Consider the following 21,539-nt stretch of genomic DNA (forward strand, 5'->3'; position numbering starts at 1 on the left):
AAATAGGCAGAGAACTTGAATAGAATATTCTACAAAGAAGATATACAAGTGGATAATATGCACATGAAAATATAATCAACATCATTAGTCATTAGGGAAAAGTAAATCAAAACCACAATTGTACACCACTTCACACCTGATGAAATAGCTATATTTAAAATGATAGATAATAATAAACATTGTAAATAATGTGGAGAAGTGGGGTGCCTGGGTGACTCAGTTGATTAACTGTCTGACTCTTGGTTTCAGATCACATAGTGATCTCAGGATCCTGGGATTGAACCCCTTGTTGGCCTCTGCACTCAGCATGGAGTCTGTTTCAGATTCTCTCTCTCACCCCCACCCCTCCCTGCTTGTGCATTCACACGCACGTGTGCACTCTCTCTCTCTCAAATAAATAAAATCTTTATAGATTATCAATTTTTTAAAACAAAAATAATAACCACAGATCATGGTGTTAATGACATGTAAAAGTAAAATGAACAATTACAATACCACAAATCACAGGGAGGGAGGAAATGGCAGTACATTAAGGTTATAGATGAAGTGATGTCATTATCTGAAGAAAGACTGTGCTTATTTAAGGATGATTGTTCTAAACCCTAAAGCAACCACTAAAATAACAAAGATGTTTATAACTAGTAAGTCAATAATAGAAAATGAGTTGCAAAAATAGGGGGGAGCAGGAAAAGAGGAAAAGAGAACAGATAAGACAAATAGCAAGATGGTAATGTTAAACTCAGTTATATCGGTAATTATATTAAATGTAAATAGTCTAAACAATCCAATTAAAAGACAGAGATGGCAAGACTGAATTTTGAAAATCCAGCGATGTGCTCTCTGCAAGAAGCACACTTTAAATATATAGGGGCCCCTGGGTGGCTCAGTTGTTGAGCATCTGCGTTTGGCTAAGGTCATGATCCATCCTCCCACACTGGGCTCCCTGCAGGAAGCCTGCTTCTCCCTCTGCCTATGTCTCTGCCTTTCTCTCTGTGTCTCTCATGAATAAATAAATAATAAAATATTTTAAAATATATATATAAATATATACAGGTTAAAGTAAAATTATAGGGAAATATATATACTTAATACAAATAATAAAATTAGAAAGCTGGAGTGACTATATTAACATAAAATAGAACAGACTTCAGGATAAGAAACAGATCATGAAAATTTATAATGAATAAAAAGTGACAATTCATTAAGAAAACATAACATTCCTCAATATTTATGTACCTAATAACAGAACTTCAAAATGCAGAAAGCAAAAATTGGTAGAATTGGCAAATCCATAATTAAGATTTCAACACTCTCTCCAAGTAGCTGGTAAATCAGTAAGGATATAAAAGATTGGAATGACACAGCCAACTGAATGAATCTAATTGACTCTCAGAACATTCCACCTAAAAACAGTAGTTGGAATAGTCACCAAAATAGTCCTTATGTGTGCCATAAAGCAAGCATCAAAAACTTTAAGGAACTAAAATTTTATAGATTATGTTATTTAACCACAATGGAATTAAATTAGAAAGGAAAATAAAAGGAGATTTATGAACACACTTTTTTTTTTAAAGATTTATTAGAAAAAAAAATAAAGATTTATTAGAGAAAGAGAGAGATTGAGGGAGAGCTGCAGAGGGAGAGGGACATGCAGACTCTGCACTGAGCACAGAGCTCAACATGGGACCCTGAGATCATGATCAGAGCTGAAACCTAGAGTCAGACGCTTAACCAACTGAGCCACCCAGATGCCCCTAAAAACATTTTTCAATAACCTCTGGGACAAAGAAAAAAAAATCACAAAGAAAATTAGAAAATATTTGAACTGAGTGAAAGTAAAAGCAAAAATTTGAAATTTGTGGGATGCAACAGCATAGTGCTTAGAGGGAAATCTATCTATTTAGCTAGATAGCTAGCTTTAAATGCCTATATTACAAAAGAGGGAAAATGATCTATTTTCCATCTCAAGAAGCAAGAAAAGTGGGGAACCTGGGTGGCTCAGTTGGTCAAGTGGCTACCTTTTGCTTCAGGTCATGACCCCAGAGTCCTGGGATTGAGTCCCACTTCAGGCTTCCTGCTCAGTAGGGAGTCTGCTTCTTCCTCTCCCTCTGCGCTGCCCCCCCCCATGCTCTCTCTTGCACTCACCCTCTCTCAAATAAATAAAATATTTAAGAAAAAACTCAAGAAAAGTAAATGCGAATTCAGTTCAAAAGAAGGAAATAATAAAGGTAATAGCAGGAGTCAATGATACAGAAATATAGAGTGACTACAGAAAGATCAGTAAAACCAAACGCTGACTCTGAAAATATAAGTAAAAGTAATCAATTCTAGGTGGAATGATAAGACAGAAGACATGAACAATATCAGAAATTTTAAAAATACCACTATAGTTAAAAGGATAATAAAGTAATATTATAAAGAAATTTATGCCAATAAGGTTGACAGCTTAGGTAATATAGAGTCCTTGAAATACACAAATTAGAAGAAACAAATCTTTTTTTTTAAAAAATATTTTATTTATTTATTCATGGGAGACACACAGAGAGAGAGAGACGCAAAGACATAGGCAGACAGATAAGCAGACTCCATGCAGGAAGCCTGATGTAGGACTCAAACCTGGGACTCTGGGATCACACCCTGAGTCAAAGGCAGACACTCAACTGCTGAGCCACCCAGGTGTCCCAAAAGAAACAAATTCTATATAGCTCTGTATCTATTAATACTTCTATATAAAAACATTTCCCATAAAGAAAATTCCAGGGGATCCCTAGGTGGCTCAGTGGTTTAGCACCTGCCTTTGGCCCAGGGCGCGATCCTGGAGTCCCGGGACTCCCGCCATGGAGCCTGCTTCTCCCTCCTCCTGTGTCTCTACCTCTCTCTCTCTCTCTCTATCTCTCTCTCTCTGTCTCTATGTCTATCATAAATAAATAAATAAATCTTTAAAAAAAAAAAAATTCCAAACCCAGATGGCTTTGCTGATGCAGTCTATCACACTTAAGAATCAAAAATACCAATCCTACACAAACTCATTTAGAAAACAAATAAGCAGGAAATACTCCTCAACTCATATTATCCTCCTATCCCCAACAACATTACAAGAAAAGTACAATGAATTAAATAAATGAAATAAAAACCTATGTTCATACAAATATCTGTATGCAAGTCTCTATATATCCCTCACGAACTCAGAAACACAAATTCCCCAAAATATTAGCAAATAAAATCCATCAATATATAAAAAGATAATCCATAACTACCAAGTGAGATTTATCCCAAGAATGAAAGATTGGTTTGACCTTCAAAAATCAATGTAATTCACCAAACAAAATAAAGGATAAATATGATCATCTCAACATTGACACAAAGGCATTTTAAAAAATTCAACACCCATTTTTATTTTTAAAAAATTCTCAGCAAACAATAAATTGAAGGGAACTTAATCTGATAATTGGCATTCACGTAAAATCTATCATACCTAATGATGAAAGACTAAATGCTTTCCTCCTCGAGACTGGGAATAAAGCAAGGATGTTTACTCTACTTTATAATTGAAGCCCTAGCCGTGTAATAAGTCAAGAAAAGGAAACAATACTCAGTTTGGAAAGGAAGAAATAAAAATATCTTTACCTGCAGACTACATGTTTTGATAAATATAAAATAATTTTAAAATCTACAAAAAGCTATTATTAGAATCTATAGAATAAATTTAGCAATGCCATAGGATACAAACAAGGCCAAATATGCAAAAATCAATTTTCACATCAGCAGTGAATAACTGGAAAACTATTTTTTTAAAGATGCTATCTACCATTCATGCCAAAAAACATGAAATACATAAGGGTAAATTTAAGAAAATAGGTGCAAGGGCTGTACAATAAAAACTACAAAATATTGTTGGCAGAAATTAATGAATAACTAAATAAATGGTGAGAAATACCATTTTCATGGATTGGAAGACTATATTCTTAAGGTGCCTATTCTTTTTTTTTTTTAAGATTTTGTTTATTCATTCATGAGAGACCCACAGAGACAGAGAGAGGCACAGACACAGGCAGAGGGAGAAGCAGGCTCCATGCAGGGAGCCCGACGTGGGACTCGATCCCAGGTCTCCAGGATAACACCCTGGGCTGAAGGCAGTGCTAAACCGCTGAGCCACCTGGGCTTCCCAATTCTTTCTAAATTAATCTATGCATTCCACATAATCCCTGCAGAATTTTTAAGATAAATTGGCAAGCTGATTCTAAAATTTATATGATAATGCAAAGGACCTAAAATACTGAAACAATATTGGTAGAAAGAATGATGTTAAAGAACTCTTTCTACCTAATTTCGTGACTTTATTGTTATAAGAAACATGACAGTGCATTAGTGACATAGGATGAGCACAGAGATCAAGATTTATAAAGAAGTCACATGTGTTCAACTGATTTTCTTAAACAGGTTCCAAAAATAATTCAATGAGAGGGATAGTCTTTTCAAAAAGTGCTGATGGAACCACTGGATATCCAAATAGAAAAACTGATCCTTCGCCCTTCATATCATTTACAAAATTTACTCAAAATGGATCACATCCAAATTTAACTGCTCAGATATAAAACCTCTAGATAAAAAACATATATGAGACAAAGAGTTCTTTAAAGAATTCAAACACAAAGGACACAAAAAGCAAGACTCATTAAAAACTGTTAAGTTGGAATTCATTAAAATTTAAAACTTTTGTTCTTTGAAAGAAAGACATTAATGAAATGGCATACCACAGATGGAGAGAAAATATTAGCTATCATATATGTAACAAACAGCTGTTATCTCGAACATATAAAGAACTTTTGAAACTCTATAGAAAGAAGACAAGCAATACATTTAAAAATGGGCTAAAGATTTCAACAAACTTTATAAAGGAACATATGCTAATGGTAAATGAATACAAGAAAAGATGCTCAAAACATCATTTATCATGGAAAAGCAAATTAAAACCAAAATGTGATTCCACTATACACCCACTAGTATAACTGAAATGAAAGAGACTGACAATACCATTTTTTATTTATTTTTTAAAAATTTTATTTAAAAAAAAAAATTTTATTTAAATTTTAGTTAACATGCAGTGCAATATTGGTTTCAGGAGTTGAATTCAATGATTTATCACTTACATACAACACCCCAATGTCATTACACGTGCCCTCTTTAATACCCATCCTCCATCTAGCCCATCCTCTACATACCTCATTCCATCAACCCTCAGTTTGTTCTCTATCTTTAAGAGTCTCTTATGGGAGTGATGGGTATCAAGAAGGGAATTAGAGAGGACATTTGATGTAATGAGCACTGGCTATTACATGCAACTAATGCATCACTAAATTCTACCTCTGAAACTAAAAAAAAAAAAAAAAAAAAAAAGTCTCTTATGGCTTGTTCCCCTCTCTCCTTTCTTCCCCCTTCTCAAATGTTCATCTGCTTTGTTTCTTAAATTCCACATGAGTGAAATCATATGGTATTTGTCTTTCTCTAATTTATTTTGTTTAGCATAATACACTCTAGTTCCATCCATGTCATTGCAAATGGTAAGATTTCATTCTTTTTGATGGCTGAGTCATATTCCATTATATATATCACATCTCTTTTTATCCATTAATACCAATTTTTGATGTGGATCTAGAGCAACTGGAATTCTCGTTAATTGCTGAGGAATATGTAAAAGGCACATCTCTTTGGAAAATAGTTTGGCAGTCTCTTATAAAGTTAAATATGTACTTTTTATTTGTCTTATAAATAGGACTCAGCAACCCCATCCTTAGGTATTTACTCAAGTGAAATAAAAACCTATATTTATAAAGTTAAATATGTACTTTTTGTCTTATAAATAGGACTCAGCAACCCCATCCTTAGGTATTTACTCAAGTGAAATAAAAACCTATGTTCATACAAATATCTGTATGCAAGTCTCTATAGTAACTTTATTTGTAATTTGAGAAACAACCAAGTTTCCCTCAAATGGGCAACAGATAAACAAACTGTATCCCATAAAGTGGAATATCACCCAACAATAAAAATGAATGAACTGCTACTGATGCACATAACATGGACAAAATTTTTAAAAATTATACTGAGTGAAATAAGGTAGACAAAAAAGAGTACATACTATACGACTCCACTTATATGAAACTCTTGAAAAATAAAAACAGATGTATATAGAACCAAATGTATCAATGGTTGCTGAACAGGAATGGGAAGAGGTTGACTGGAAAAGGCCATGAGTGACTCTTACAGAATAATGAAAACATTCTATCTTGATTATAGTGATTGTTATATGGATGTATATGATTTAGACTTTTAATGGGTGCATACTGTTGTATGTAAATTACAAATACATAAAGTTAATTTTAAACAAATATTATAAAAACTTCAAAATCAAAGGACATGAATTTCCAGATTGAAATTGTCTCCCAAATGCCAGCACAGTGAATGGAATGTGACCCACATCCAAGTCCATCCTTAAAAGTTTTTAGGACACCGGAGTAAAGAGTTCCTAAAGAATCTCACAGAGAAAAAAAAGGATCATAATACAAAAAATCAAAATGGAACCAGAATTATCAGATCTTTCTATTTGGAAGATAGTAGAATAATGTCTCCAAATTTTTGAGATAAAAATATTCTAAATCTAGAATTATATACTCCATCAATTTTTCAATCAACTCTATGGCATAAAATATCTCTTTTTAAAAGATTTTATTTATTTATGAGGCACAGAGAAAGAGAGAGGCAGAGACACGGGCAGAGGGAAAAGCAGGCTCCATGCAGGGAGCCCAGTGTGGAACTCGATCCCGGGACTCCAGGATCATGCCCTGAGCCGAAGGCAGACGCTTAACTGCTGAGCCACCCAGGCATCCCTATAAAATATCTTTGAACATACAAGCTTTCAAAAAAACATGTCCCTTTCTCAGACAGCTCTTGAAAAATTAATTTCATCTAAACAGAACAGAAAATTAGGAAAAGAGAAGACACAGGATCTAGGAAACAGGAGAAAGGCTAAAGAAATTCCCAGAATGAATATGAAGGAAATTTCAAGTGAAGTCTTAGAACAGCTACCAGCCCAGATTGCAGCCAGCTGAATTGATACATAGAAAAATGACAAATAATCAACTAAATTTTAACTTCAGGAAAAATAAAAAGCAATTATATAGTGTATTATGTGATTCAACTTTGAATGATATTTAAGTGAGCTGAATTATATAGTCAATAAATACCAACCAGATTAACAACTTTAATATAACTCTATTGACAGGATTGGGGAGGGAAGTTTGGGGTTGGAGTGGTACTTATGAGAATTATATCATCACGTTCCACAGTAGGAATTCAGTAGATAAATATTTAAGATTTACAAATCAATAAACAGTGGCTGTTATTTAGTACTGTGGAGGTAAGTGAAGGAATAGCTGTAGAATAGTGTAGGAATAGCTGTAGAAATTGAAAGTTGTTTTGTTATAAGCCCCCAAGTACTCTTTAAGTTTTGTTATATACCCTACGGTCTTATTTCTTAAAAGTGTTTATTGCATTGCTTTGATTTTAAAAATCTACTTTAAAAATGACTGAATGATTGGTAAGGAACACCTTGTTAACAGAATTGTTATCATACATCATCATATCCCCCATTAGACTGAGAGAATTTAAGACAAGGAATTTTTGTTGCTTTCAGAATGACCTAGAGTTCAGCCCAGTGAGTGCCTGGCATGTAACAGGCACCTACTATATGTTTACAGAATGAATGAATAAATGAACAATAAAAAATATTCAACCATCTGAAGAAGGAATTTAAGGGGATCCCTGAGTGGTTCAGCAGTTTAGCTCCGCCTTCGGCCTAGGGCGTGATCCTGGAGACCAGGGATCAAGTCCCACCTTGGGCTCCCTTCATGGAGTCTACCTGTGTCTCTGCCTCTCTCTCTCTCTGTCTCTCATGAATAAATAAATAAAATCTTAAAAAACAAAACAAAACAAAACAGCAAGTTCCAGAGGCTGGGCTATGCAAAAAGTTGCTTTTTCCTCCCATAGAGAGGGAGGAAAGGGAGTGTAGATGAAATTTCAAGTTCTTTTACTTCTGGCAAGAAAACAAGCAATTTAAAATGCCCTGCATAGCTTCTTGGAAGAGTGAATATAGACTTGCCTAGGGTTAATTTAAAATATGCTCTTGTGCTGTTGTTGGAAATGCAAACTGGTGTAGCCACTCTGGAAACAGTGTGGAGGTTCCTCTCTCAAAATGTTAAAAAAAATAGAACTACCCTATGACCCAGCAATTACACTACTAGGTATTTATCCAAAGAATACAAAAATGCTGAATTGAAGGAATACATGCACCCCAATGTTTATAGCAGCACTATCAACAATAGCCCTCTTATGGAAGGAGCCCAAATGCCTATTGACTGATGAATGGATAAAGATGATGTCTGCGGGGTTATATATATTGGGATTATATTATATATATAATTTTTAATTTATATTATATTTTATTATATATAATGGGATATTACTCAGCAACCAAAAAGAATGAAGTCTTGTTATTTGCAACAACATGGATGGAACTAGAGTGTTTATGCAAAATAAGTCAGGGAAAGACAGATGTATGGTTTCATTCATGTGGAATTTAAGAAATAAAACAGATGAACATAGAAGAAGGGACAGGAAAATAAAATAAGATTTAAAACAGAGAGGGAGGCAAACCGTAATAGACTTAAATATAGAGAACAAACTAAGGATTGCTAGAAGGGAGGTGGGTGAGGGAATGGGCTAAATAGGTGATGGGCATTAAAGAGGGTACTTGGTGGGATGAGCACTGGGTATTATATATAAGTGATGAACCACTAAATTCTACTCCTGAAATCAATACTACAGTATACATTAACTAAATTGAATTTTAATTTAAAAATGATAGAAACAATAAAAAATAAAATGTACTCTTGTGGTCCATTTCAAATCATCTTCCAATGCCTTAGTAAAAGGACATGTTGAAGTTTAGCAGGAAAATATTAACTTGTTTCTTGGTATATATTAATGGGGTCAGCGTCTCCATTTTTCTGGCTTTTATTTTTCCATTCTTTATGCTCGCTGTTTGAAGTTGCCCCAACACTGCTGACATCAAACCCTGTGCGCCATGGGAGAGAAAGCTCAATGTGCCAAACAAGGTCGTTGACATCCATCCTAAAAGTCTTCAGCAACAGACAGCTTTGTGCCATGGGGAAAAAGAAGTGGGTATCATTAGAGACTCCTAACAAAAACCCTATAATTACCCAAGGTTTTTAGCACTTAGAAAAGCTGTTTTTATATGGACATCCATAGATTCCTTGTATACACCTACAGAAAATACATGAAATAAGAGAAAAGGAAAAATAACGTTTTTTTAGGATAGTTAAATAACTTTGAATCTTCCAAGATTCTGGTTTGAGTAGTGAGAAAGATATTTAAGAAAAATTAAAAAGGAAAAGATATAACAACAACAAAAATACTGGCAGGGCAACTGAAAATCCTGGAGCTCTGTAGAAGGAATAAGAAAAGGAAAAAGGAAAGAGAACTGGATCGCTGACAAAAATAGGCATTCCCAAACAATGCCCATGCCCTAGCCTACTGGAGGTCTTAGAGCCCCAGGAGAGTGGCTAACGTTAGAGGCAGAGGCACAGGATACTGACCTGGAAGAAGCTTCCTGCTACTTGAGATTTCATTCCCTTCCCTCTCACTTCTACAGACCCACAGTTGCCAAAGACTCCTTTCCCCAAGATCCTCTAACCCTGCCCTCATTTCTCTTATTCACTCGTCCAAAATTGGTCCAGGGCAGATATTTGGGCCAAGGAAGTTACAGGGAGGGGAGGGGAAGGTGGCAGAGGACTAGAGGAGGAAATAGAAGAACGGAAGATAAATCCTGTCTTTCCTCTTTCTATATCTGTGGCCCCTCTAATGAGCAAATTTTTCAAAGTGCCTTCATACAATTTCTCCTTTTAATTCCTGTCCTCCTCCTAACATCAAATCCATTGATTTATGCATGCATTTGTTCATTTCTCTTCTCCATTCATTCATAACAACCACCATCTGGTAGTGCTTGCTAGACAATGGAGGAAATGAGAGTGAACAAAAAACAGATATAGTTTCTAGTCTTGAAGAGCTCTCACCCTTGAGGGGAAGAGAAACATTAAGCACATAATCACCCAAAAACAAACGTAAAATTGCACCTATGGCAAATACTACAAAGAAAAAGTATATGACTCTGAGGGCCTCCACCAGCGGGATTTGCCTTAGGGCACTGAGTGGAAGCTTCCCTTAGGAAGGGATTGCTAAACCTGGCTCTGAGAGAATAGAAGGGTTTACCAGATAGAGAATAGCATGTGCAAAGGCCCTGGAGCAGGTGAAAGCATAGCAAAGATGAGAACAGGAGGCAGAGAGAGTGAAGGTAGTGCATACTACAAATAGAGGCTGATAGGTAGATGGGCTACCTAGGTCATGATAGAGTTTTGTCTTTAACCTAAGAACAATGAGAAATCACTGAAGGTGTTTTAAGCAAGGGGTAAAATAGTAATAGAGTAATATTTTGGAAAGACCAGCATAGCTACAGTGGGGAGAATAGAGTGGAAAAGGCTAGACTAGTTAAGAGATGGTAGAAACTTGAATAGAGTTGGAGTGGAAATGAAGTGAGTAGAAGCTCTTGGTGAGAAGAAGCTCTTGGTTGGAGTGGAAATGAAGTGAGTAGAAGCTCTTTCTTGTTTCAGAAATAGAGTGATCAATAACTTGGTAGTGAGTTGGAAATATGGAGCATCAAAGAGAGGCAGAGGTCAATAATGATTCTCTGGCTTCTACCTTGCACAACAGAAAATAGGAAACTCAAGAGTTGGGTTCAGGGGAGAGAGAGAAGATCATGACTTTTGGTCATGTAGAGTTTGAGGTGCCTTTGTAGTGTTCCAGAGAAAATATTACATGGAAAATTGGATATATAAGGCCAGAGTTCAATGGACAGAAGAATGTGGGTATCTTCAGCATATTGATTATGTGATCACTTAAACTGCCATCATGAATGAGACTGCCTAGATATGGGAGGAAAGAGTATATGGAAATGTTCAATGTAGTTTCCCATAAAATCTGGTTCTTCCTGTCATGTACAGATGACCCTTCCTTCCTCAGTATAACAGATATTTTACTATTTTCATCAACGTAGCTATTCCTTTTCTATAAATGAACTGCACATAAATGGAGATCATGGTGGATTAGACAATTGCTTTTCTAGCCATGATTTTGTAGTTTGCTGTGATCCAGGGAAGGAAACAAGTTTGAAAGGAATAAATGTAGATTATAGAAAAGGAAGCAAGTGAATTGATGAAACCCGAGTGTCTGCCACTACCTGCTCCTATTTTCTCTAGGAAACTATGCTCAGGAAACATGATGATGCACTTGGAGAAGTTTTATAGCACAGTCACTGCACAGATATTCCTTGGGCTTTTTCTCAACTAAATACATTGTTTCCATGGGCCAACTCAGGCAACAGTCCACCCAGTATAGCTCTTTTTTATGAAATGTTTTCTCTAGTCTCAAAAGCAACTTTTATAAAACAGCTTGTTAATACATTGGGGATTTCCATGGTCAGAAGTGTGTTACTTGTGGGGTCAGAGATTCATTCAGGATTTGGGAGCCTGCAAAAATGTGGAATCACAAAGCCATTAGGGATGGTAAGGTAAGATGCTCCAAAGAAGTGAAACTGAAAAAGTCTGAGATTGGAAATGTATAGCTAGTGACGAGGTTAGCAGTGCCTCATTCAGTGAACAAAGCCTATTCAGAAGGTTGGGAAGCACAGTCAGTGGCCTAGACCCTTATAACTCCAAATGTGGTCCTAGGACCAGGAACATCAGCATCAGAAATGCGGAATCTCAGCTTCTGCTCCAGACCAAACATATCAGAGCCCGCATTTAATAAATGAGATCCTGAGGTGATTCTTAAGCACATAAACATTTAAGAAACACTGCTCTGTATTACTCTTTGAAGAAGTGTAGCGATAGTAGGTAAGAGATAGGATAAAAGCCATAGGAGAGGGAGAGATTGGAAATGGAAACCCAAGAGAAAGAAGATCCCAAAAAGAGAAGGGAAAAGATCAAGAGGGCTGAATAACTTGAAAAAAAGAGGTGTGGCTCTTTCTTTGCTGATAAAAAATAGGAAAGAGGGCTGGAAGAAGTGTGAGACCAAAGGCAGAAAACTGAGAAAATTCTGTGGGCAATGACCCAGTTCTCTCCAATAAAACTGATAGCAAAGGCAACTGCTGAGAAGGAGAAAGAGAGGTTTTACGCCAAACAATATTCCATAGTTTATTTTTTTTAAAAGATTTTATTTTATTTATTCATGAGAGACAGAGAGAGAGGCAGAGACACAGGCAGAGGGAGAAGCAGGCTCCATGCAGGGAGTCCGATGTGGGACTCGATCCTAGGTCTCCAGAATCATACCCCGGGATGAAGGTGGCACCAAACCACTGAGCCACCGGGGCTGCCCTATTTCAGAGTTTAAATGGGCTCCAGTTTAAAGGACATTTACTTTTGATTAACACTTCTTTGCATTTTTCCCCATAACTCCTTTAAATAAGTATACATCAATGTATTAAAATATTAAAACCTCACTGGCCATTTACAATAAAACTTCCATTTCGACAAGCAGGTGATGAGCCATGAACTTCACTAGGGCCAACATTATATGCCTTGATGACAGATAAAGCCATATAATATCATGGATACAAAAATGTGTAAAAACTTGAAAGAACAGTAACATTAGAAAAATCATCTTTACCTATAGTTTTTATGTCTACAAAGTTTGATAAATCAATAAAATGATCTGAAAAGTTCATTTCACAGTCAGATATATTAGTGATTTACTTCATTGGTTTTCTGATGACCATTTATCATGAGGTAGAGCATCTTCAGAATGAATGGTGGAAACAAAAAATTTGATGTGCTTGCCTCTTAGATAAACTAAGTATTTGATTTATAAGACACAAACGAACAAACCACTATGGCCTGTCATGTTTTTCCAGTTTCTAATTTATTCAACCTCTGCTCAATATTGATCCTGACAAGCAGAGTAACCCAAAGATAAATTTATTCACTCTACAGTTTAGTCAGAAACAAGCCAAAAATTATAGATTTTTCCCAGGCAGATGATGACAAGCAGTCAGGAGGATGACAAATGGCTGTCTTTAGATTTAGTTAGGACAGTTGGACCAGACATTTCCAATAAAGATTGGAGCATGCTGGTCAAATACAGGTTCATCAGTGACCATCATTAATTGTAGAGCAAGCACTGCCAGTTACTGCAGGCGCCTATACAGGACCTTGGGCACCAGCCCTGCATGGGAAATAGAATCAGCTCTTCAGTATTTTGCAGCACTCCTCTAAGTGATAGCATGACATGATCATTTATCAAACAGAGACTGTCCAGAAAAGTGTCTGCTCCCTATAGTAACACTGAAGGGCAGGACAGCGAAAGCATTTTATTAAAGACAGGAAGGCAATGAACTACCAGAGCGTATCCAACGGGTAATCATATTTCAGCACAGGATTAGTTTAGTCTTAAATAAACATACACTGGAGGGAGTGTGTCGCGGGTCATTTATCAAGCGAGGAACAATTAACAAAACTCTACGGGATTCTTTTTATCTATATAAATTTAAGATTTTCTTATTATTGTTATTACTGAACTTTTGGACGATGGGCGTAACATTCAACACTACAAAATGCAATGCACAATTCCTTCCTTAAAGTTTCTTAGACTAAGAGAAATACAGTGAAATTCCGATATAAAATAATCATGGCTGTATCAAATGCTGCTGAACAAATGCTGCGGACGGGGCATAATCTAGCTCCAATACTGAAGGATGAAGTTAAAACTTTTGAAGAAAGCTTTCTTATAAGAAATCAACTACTAAGTCAGAAGCTTATTCTTTCTTACAATAATTTTTGCTCTCTACTGACCAAAATTAAGAAGTTATTAGCTGAGGGGTGGTAGGGCAGACAAAAAGAGAATTAACATATTACTTAACTTATTTGTTCAAAAAAAAAAAAAAACTTCTTTGTTCCAGGCACTTCATATGCCACAACAACTAATCCTAACTATTCACACTTTATACATGAAGACACAGACTTGCAATAATGCCAGGAAGGCTGGGATTGTATTTTTAAAAAAACTCCAATAAATTTTTCACAAATTATTTATTTGGATAACTCAGAGTCTAGTGCAGAACTGAGACCATGAATCAATAAGTATTTTGTTGAATAATGAAGTAGATAGAACTGAAATATATATATATGTATATATATATATATATATATATATTTTTTTTTTATGATAGTCACACAGAGAGAGAGAGAGGTAGAGACACAGGCAGAGGGAGAAGCAGGCTCCATGCACCGGGAGCCCAATGTGGGATTCGATCCCGGGTCTCCAGGATCGCGCCCTGGGCCAAAGGCAGGCGCTAAACCGCTGCACCACCAAGGGATCCCTAGAACTGAAATATTTTTACCATTTTATGTAGGAAGACATTGGTCTCAAGAAGATTAAGAAAACTACTACCAGATGCTCTGTAGTGGGTCCTAGACAGCCACCCAGCTGTCCTTGTGTTTAGTCCCCTAAAACACCATTCCCTCATGTAGGTAGAGGCATATATCTGGATATTCCACATTTGTTACTTCCATGATATGACAGAATTTTGCAGGAATTTTTTTCATGTAAATTCTATGCCCAACAAGGGGCTTAAACTCACTACTGTGGGGTCAAGAGTCACATACTCCACCAACTAAGCCAGCTAGGTGCCCCTTGTGGGCATTTTTAATATGTGGAAGGGAACTGTTGTCACAGCTCACAGTAAAAACAAACAAAAAAACAAAAACGATTTTCCGGGGTGCCTAGGTGGCTCAATCAATTAAATGTCCAACTCTTGCTTTAGGCTCAGATCATGATCTCAGGCTTGTGACATCAAGCCCCACATTGGGCTCCACACTAGGTGTGGAGCCTGCTTAAGATTCTCTCTCTCCTTGTCCCTCTGTCCTTCCCCAACCTCTCTAAAAAAAACAAAAATAAATAAGAAAATGATTTTCTAAAATCTAAAGGATAAATGCAGTCTTATCAAAAGAAATTTTCACAAAAATGGAAAAATGAAATATTTAAGTAACAATAAACATGGATTAAGCAAAGAATAAGATGGGAGATACAAATAAGATATGCAAGGCTGAAAGGTATCAAGCTTTATTTTTTTTTTAATTTTATTTATTTATTCAGGAGAGACACACAGAGAGAGGCAGAGACATAGGCAGAGGGAGAAGCAGGCTCCCTGTGGGGAGCCCAATGTGGGACTCGATCCCAGGACCCCGGGACCAGGACCTGAGCCAAAGACAGACGCTCAACCACGGAGCCACCTAGGCGCCCCAGTATCAAGCTTAAAGGTGTGGAAATGATACTGGGAATAAAAATACCAAGCAATGCATTGCTAATTGCTTTCAGCTTTGCAATTAAGAACATTATTAATTAATCTATACCTTGTATTTCTTAATTGTCCCTTATATCCTATAATTTTGGTCTTGGCTTAAAGGAGAACAAATGGAAGAATCATAGGTGTTTGCCTGCTGCTATTCTCCAGAATTTTCATTAACTTTGTAGTCCTCACCACCATATTCTCTCTCTTTTTTAAAAGATTTTATTTATTCATGAGAGACACACAAAGAGAGGCAGAGACACCGGCAGAGGGAGAAGCAGGCTCCCTGCAGGGAACCTGATGTGGGTCTCGATTCCGGGACTCTGGGATCATGCTCTGAGCCAAAGGCAGACGCTCAACCACTGAGCCACCCAGGTGTCCCCTCACCACCTTATTCTAAAGATTAGTTTATTCCTCTAGATGTGTACAAGATCAATTAGTAGTAAAGACCATTTTATCCAAAAAAGTTTTATGGTACACCTTCTAAGTACGTAGAAAAGCAGTAATTAGAGCTAGAAAAGCAGTAATTAACTTTAAAAACAGTTTAACTCATATGAAAGAAATGCTGATGATTATGAAATATTTGTGTTTTGCTTTTTCTTCTTGATAGGACTTGGAATTTTTACTGAACAAATTGATGAAGCTGTGGAAAATGGATCTAAATGGAAATCCTGTTTGTCTCAAACCCAAATACAGAGACAGACTGATACTGGTGTCCAAGTCACTAGGTATACATTTATATTATATTAATATAATTTTCTTAGAGAAAGAGACCTGGTTAAACGTTTTAGTTAATTAACAGCAAGCCTTAAAAAATAAGAATATGATGTCTGAATCTACAAACACGGTCAACTTTAAATTCAATATTTTAAATGAAAGCAAGTTAAAATTAAGAAAAAAAAACCATGAAAAATATCTGTTGTTCAGAAATAATTAAGGCACCACATACCCTTTCTTTAAAAATGTATAGAACTTGCTGACCTTTTGTCAAATTCTCATTGGCACAAATCCTCTGAAGATCCCAAGAGACTCTTTAGTTCTTGGATCCGTAGATAAAATTAATCAAAGTTTTCATTGCTTGACAATTGCTCTAGACACATACAGGGTTCCTTTCATTTGAAAGGGGAATAAGGTAGGGAGGCCCTTTATGAGATCCTTAGAAATAATAACACCCTGATTATGCACTATACTGGGGGTAATGGACCACAGCTCTTCAACACGGGCCAAGTTATAAAACATCAGAGATACAAACACTTCCTTCTCACAAAGGAGATTCATTAAAGAGTTTCCTATATCTGAAATTCTATGACATGCTATACTTGAGTATAAAAACTAATGCATGGCAAAAACATTTCAAAGCTCATAGCTGTTGTAAACCTTAATTAATCAGTATGCCAGTGCAGTGGTTCTTTGGGGAGAGGGAGAGGCTGACAAAGACTTTATCAGAAAAATCCAAGATTTCTCAAAATACATATGCAAAGGTCACACCCTGCTTGCCACCCCTGATCCCTAGCCAAGGGAAGGAAATAGAGAATACACCAGAACAATCATGTGTATTTTTTATAAGTTGTACAGATGAATCTGCAATGCACATTCCCCCAACTCTCCATCTCCTTCCCTTCCTGCCCACCATACACAACAATATTAGTTCACTTTCCTTAGGCAGCAGAGTAAATATAACTAATGTTAGATGATTAAGAATCTTCCTATGTTCATGAAACCATTTCTGGGAAGTACTGTAGGTGATGTAGTAAAGGATGTGGAGCTAAGGTACTGATCTGCAAATAAATAGGATTTAGTCAATTTTTGCAAAAATAAATCTTTTCTAAACATATTTTGTGATTATAAGATTAATACATATATATATTTTTTAATTTTAAGTAGGTTCCATACCCAGAGTGGGGCTTGAACTCCCAATCCTGAGATCAAGTCACATGTTTCACCAAATGAGCCAGCCAGTCACCCCTAAAATTAATATACATTTCTTATAAAAATATAGAAAATAAAATTATATCATTCATAATTCCACCATAAATCTGTTAGCACTTTGGTATATATGTCCCTTCAGTGTTTTCTCTTTGGTTCTAGCTTGTCTTATTTTCCCTTTGTTTTAAATGTATCTTTTTAAATTTATTTTATTTTATTTTATTATTTTATTTATTCATGACAGACTCACAGAGAGAGAGAGAGAGAGGCAGAGACACAGGCAGAGGGAGAAGCAGGCTGCATGCAGGGAGCCTGGATCTCCAGGATCATACCCCGGGCCGAAGGCAGCGCTAAACCGCTGGGCCACCAGGGCTGCCCTTTCTTTTTATTTTTTAGAGATTTTTGTTTATTTATTTGTAAGAGACACAGAGAGGCAGAGATACAGGCAGAGGGAGAAGCAGGATCCCTGCAGAGAGCCTGATGCGGGACTTGATCCTAGGACCTCGGGATGATGCTCTGAGCCAAAGACAGACGCTCAACCACTGAGGCATCCAAGGTGTCCCATTATTTTCATGTCCTTTTTTCTTAAATGCAAAAACAAAAAACAAAAAGTGAATTGAGGACTTCGTTTGATGTATCCCAATAAGGACTGTAGAAAGTTGTTTTGTAAGTAACTCAGGTCTCACCAAACAGAATAACAAGCCACACATTTGGTTTACTTAGCCTGAGTGGAAACAAATTTTGTGTTGAGAACAATTCATTAAAACAAATCTCAGAGGTCTCTGATCTTATGCCCATTATCTGGCTTCCTCTCCTGAGCTACACGATCATTTGCTAAAGGATGAAATCAGGCTTACTGAGGCACAGTCATTTCTCAGGCTCTGTCTGAAACATAAACATGAGGGAAAAGGGATGATGGTAAAAGATTTGGATTTTTATTCCTTATCTTTATACCAGATTTTTAAAATATGTATTGATTTACACATATTACACGCAAAAATGCACTAACAAATTATACAATTACTGATAAAAACACATTTGGAAAGATACCAATAAATCCAAGTGGCTGGGAAAACTAAGCATAAAAGAATGACTTTTAATATAAAGCTTTAAGGATGAAAATGCTTGATAATAGAACAGTTAGCCAATTTCTTACATTATAATTTGGAGAGTACTAATTTCAGTTAAAAGAAATATATGAGAAAAGATGTAGAAACAATTATACTTCTAGAGTTTATGGTTCTAGTTTATATTTCCAGTTTCATTTATTTTGTACTTAGGATCTTACAATATTATGCATCATATTTATTAATAATTTCAGTAGTGCAATCAGTGTGAGGATACTGTCACCCTGTAAGAACATGATTTAAAAATTTTTACTACATTCTTTTCTTACTCTGGGATCCACTGGAAGACATTACATGGATGATGAGAGAAAATACATATTTACTTAAAAAAACCTCTATACAGCAAATTTTGTTAGAAAGAGATAGTCTTGGGATGCCTGGGTGGCTCAGCTGCTGAGTGTCTGCCTTTGGCTCAGGGCATTATTCCCAGGATCCGGGATCGGGTCCCACATCAGGCTCCCTGTGGGGAGCATGCTTCTCCCTCTGCCTGTGTCTCTGCCTCTCTCGTGAATAAATAAATAAAACCTTAAAAAAAAAAGTCTTTTTTATCAAATGAAGGCCACCTGTATTCATGTGATTACATATAGTACAAAGTGTCCTATAAGGGAATAGTTTAATATTTTATAGTATATGCAGTATATAGGCAAATATAATTAAATACTATCAACCATTAAAAATTTGCGTTTAAAGAAAGATACAATAAAATCATCACAATATAGCAATAAAAATTAAGACAATGCTATGAAAATAGAGAATTCCAACTTTATATAATATACACACATAGAAAACAAAAAAAGTTAAAAAATATACTGTTAATGGGTTTTAGTGATTATTTTTGGTTGTAGAACACAAGCAATATTAATTTTTTTCTTTTCCCACTTTTTTGTATTTTCCAAATATCTTACAGCATATAAAAATTATTCTGTGTAATTTAAGATGCTCAGTTTTCAAAACAGTTTTTAGAGACACAAAATATAAATATGGCTGAAACAAAACCAAGAGACCAGTTTTGTGGGTTGTCCCTACCATATCCTATATCCTAAGATATAATAGCAGCCCCTGGGTGGCTCAGTTGGTTAAGCCTAGAATATAACAAGCATTGTTAATGTATGTACTTTTATAATACCATGCTAAATGTATAAAATTTCTTATTCACCTTAACATAAAACATTTGTTTTGTTAAAAAAACATTGTTAAAAAACATTTTGTTTTTTCCTAAGAACAACTATAATATGGAAATGAACAGATAATATCTAATTTCTGTTGAATATGACTTTTTTTAAGATTTTATTTATTTATTCATAGACACAGAGAGAAAGAGGCAGAGACACAGGCAGAGGGAGAAGCAGGCTCCATGCAGGAAGCCCAATGTGGGACTCGATCCTGGATCCCCAGGATCACACCCCACGCTGCAGGCAGCGCCAAACCACTGCGCCACCAGGGCTGCCCAACATTTTTGTTTTTAAAAATAACAATATAATTTACATGTGACCCTAGAAGGAAAACCATATATCAAATCGTTTACAGTGATTATCTTTGTCAGTGATGGGAAGGAGAGTTATGGATAGTAATTATAGAGTCTTTTTATGTTTTTTCTACCATGTTTCAGTTGTTTATAATAAGCACATATTCTTTTTGAAATCAGAAAAAAATAATTAAAAAGAAGTAAAAGCTCAGTAAAAACAAAGAAGCTGTGTAAATAAGATAATTTTTAAAAGGTATTTATTTCAGCCTCTGGTATAATTTAAGTTCATATGCCTTAAACCAGAAATACATATACATATATATATGACATATATATGTATATTATCTATATATTTATATATTACATTTCTTAACATATATACTTTTCTATAGAATTTCTTGATGGAAAAGAAATTAGAAACATGGAAAGACAATTCCTAATAAATTGGAAAGCATCCAAAGATGCCAAGAAAATCAGCAAGAAAAGGAATAGTCAAACTGAAGATGCAAGTAACTCACACACAAGTAAGCAGACTGTCATTCATTAGTTGACCACTTCTAACAGAGGAATATTCTCCTCAACAACAACAACAACAACAACAACAACAACAACAAAAATGCCAAGAAATAAGAGGTATTTGTTAAGATTTTTGATTTAAGATTTTTTAAACTTATTTATAGTTCCTAGGAAATTTTACCTGTAATGTTTACATATGAAAATGGTAACTACTATCAACAAAAGCTGTTTTTGGTTCATATTGAGTTTGCATCAGCTATGAAAACAGAGACATGAGGGTGGGAGAAAATATATAATTTTTTATCTGGCAAAGTGCATGATATTAATTATGCAAATGGTGAAACAACAATCAGCTATGTAAATTGTGAAACCTAAGTCACTAGTGTATTTGTTTAGCAGTGCAAAAATCACATTTTCCATCAGAATACAAAATAAAAATGTATGACAACCACATCTGTGGCCTATACTCTGTGGCCTGTCTGCTTTCTTATGTACATGCCCTAACACTTGAATATTTTCATTATAATATGCTTAAGGTTACAATACAAAGGAAAGTCAACTTTCCTTGACTAACTAATCCAGCCAAGTAGAACATATAACGATTATCTCTATCATATTTGGGAGCATCCTAGAATTCCTTCTTCACAGATTCTATAATCCACAACTTTGGAATGAACCTCTTCCTCTGTTCCATGACAGTGTTTGAATGCTAACGGTCTTTCTGTTTCAAGGTTAATGGGATGGGATCATAGAAAGGGATTAGGCCAGGGAATAGGGAAAAAGAAATTGTAATAGTGTAGTGAGGCTTTATGCATGGATACCGTATCCTAGGAGCTCTGCTGCTCCAAAACAAGGAAGTTGAGGTGAGGAGAAGCAGAGGCTGAAAGGCATGGAGCTCTGATGATTTTGCTATATCATGTGCATTACATATAAACTGTGGGAAATCATTTCAAAGAGTGGGACTTTCTGAATTGACAGTATACCCATGAATGATGACACTATGCCAGCAATGTGAATTTTCCAAGATCTG

At 35.7% G+C, this 21,539-nt stretch overlaps 1 protein-coding gene across 1 annotated transcript in view; it reads left to right on the forward strand.

The window, feature by feature from the left end:
• PPP1R42 (protein phosphatase 1 regulatory subunit 42) overlaps positions 1–20,980 on the forward strand; it is a 41,914-nt gene extending 20,934 nt beyond the window's left edge. Inside the window, exons 6-7 of the mRNA XM_072734596.1 lie at positions 16,086–16,203; positions 20,386–20,980. Of these exons, the coding sequence (XP_072590697.1) occupies positions 16,086–16,203; positions 20,386–20,540 (273 nt within the window). The 3' untranslated portion in view covers positions 20,541–20,980. The remainder of the gene's footprint in view (positions 1–16,085; positions 16,204–20,385) is intronic.
• Positions 20,981–21,539: the final 559 nt, after the last annotated feature.

The sequence above is a fragment of the Vulpes vulpes genome, chromosome 13, assembly GCF_048418805.1.
Source record: "Vulpes vulpes isolate BD-2025 chromosome 13, VulVul3, whole genome shotgun sequence".
In the NCBI taxonomy this organism is placed as follows: domain Eukaryota; kingdom Metazoa; phylum Chordata; class Mammalia; order Carnivora; family Canidae; genus Vulpes; species Vulpes vulpes.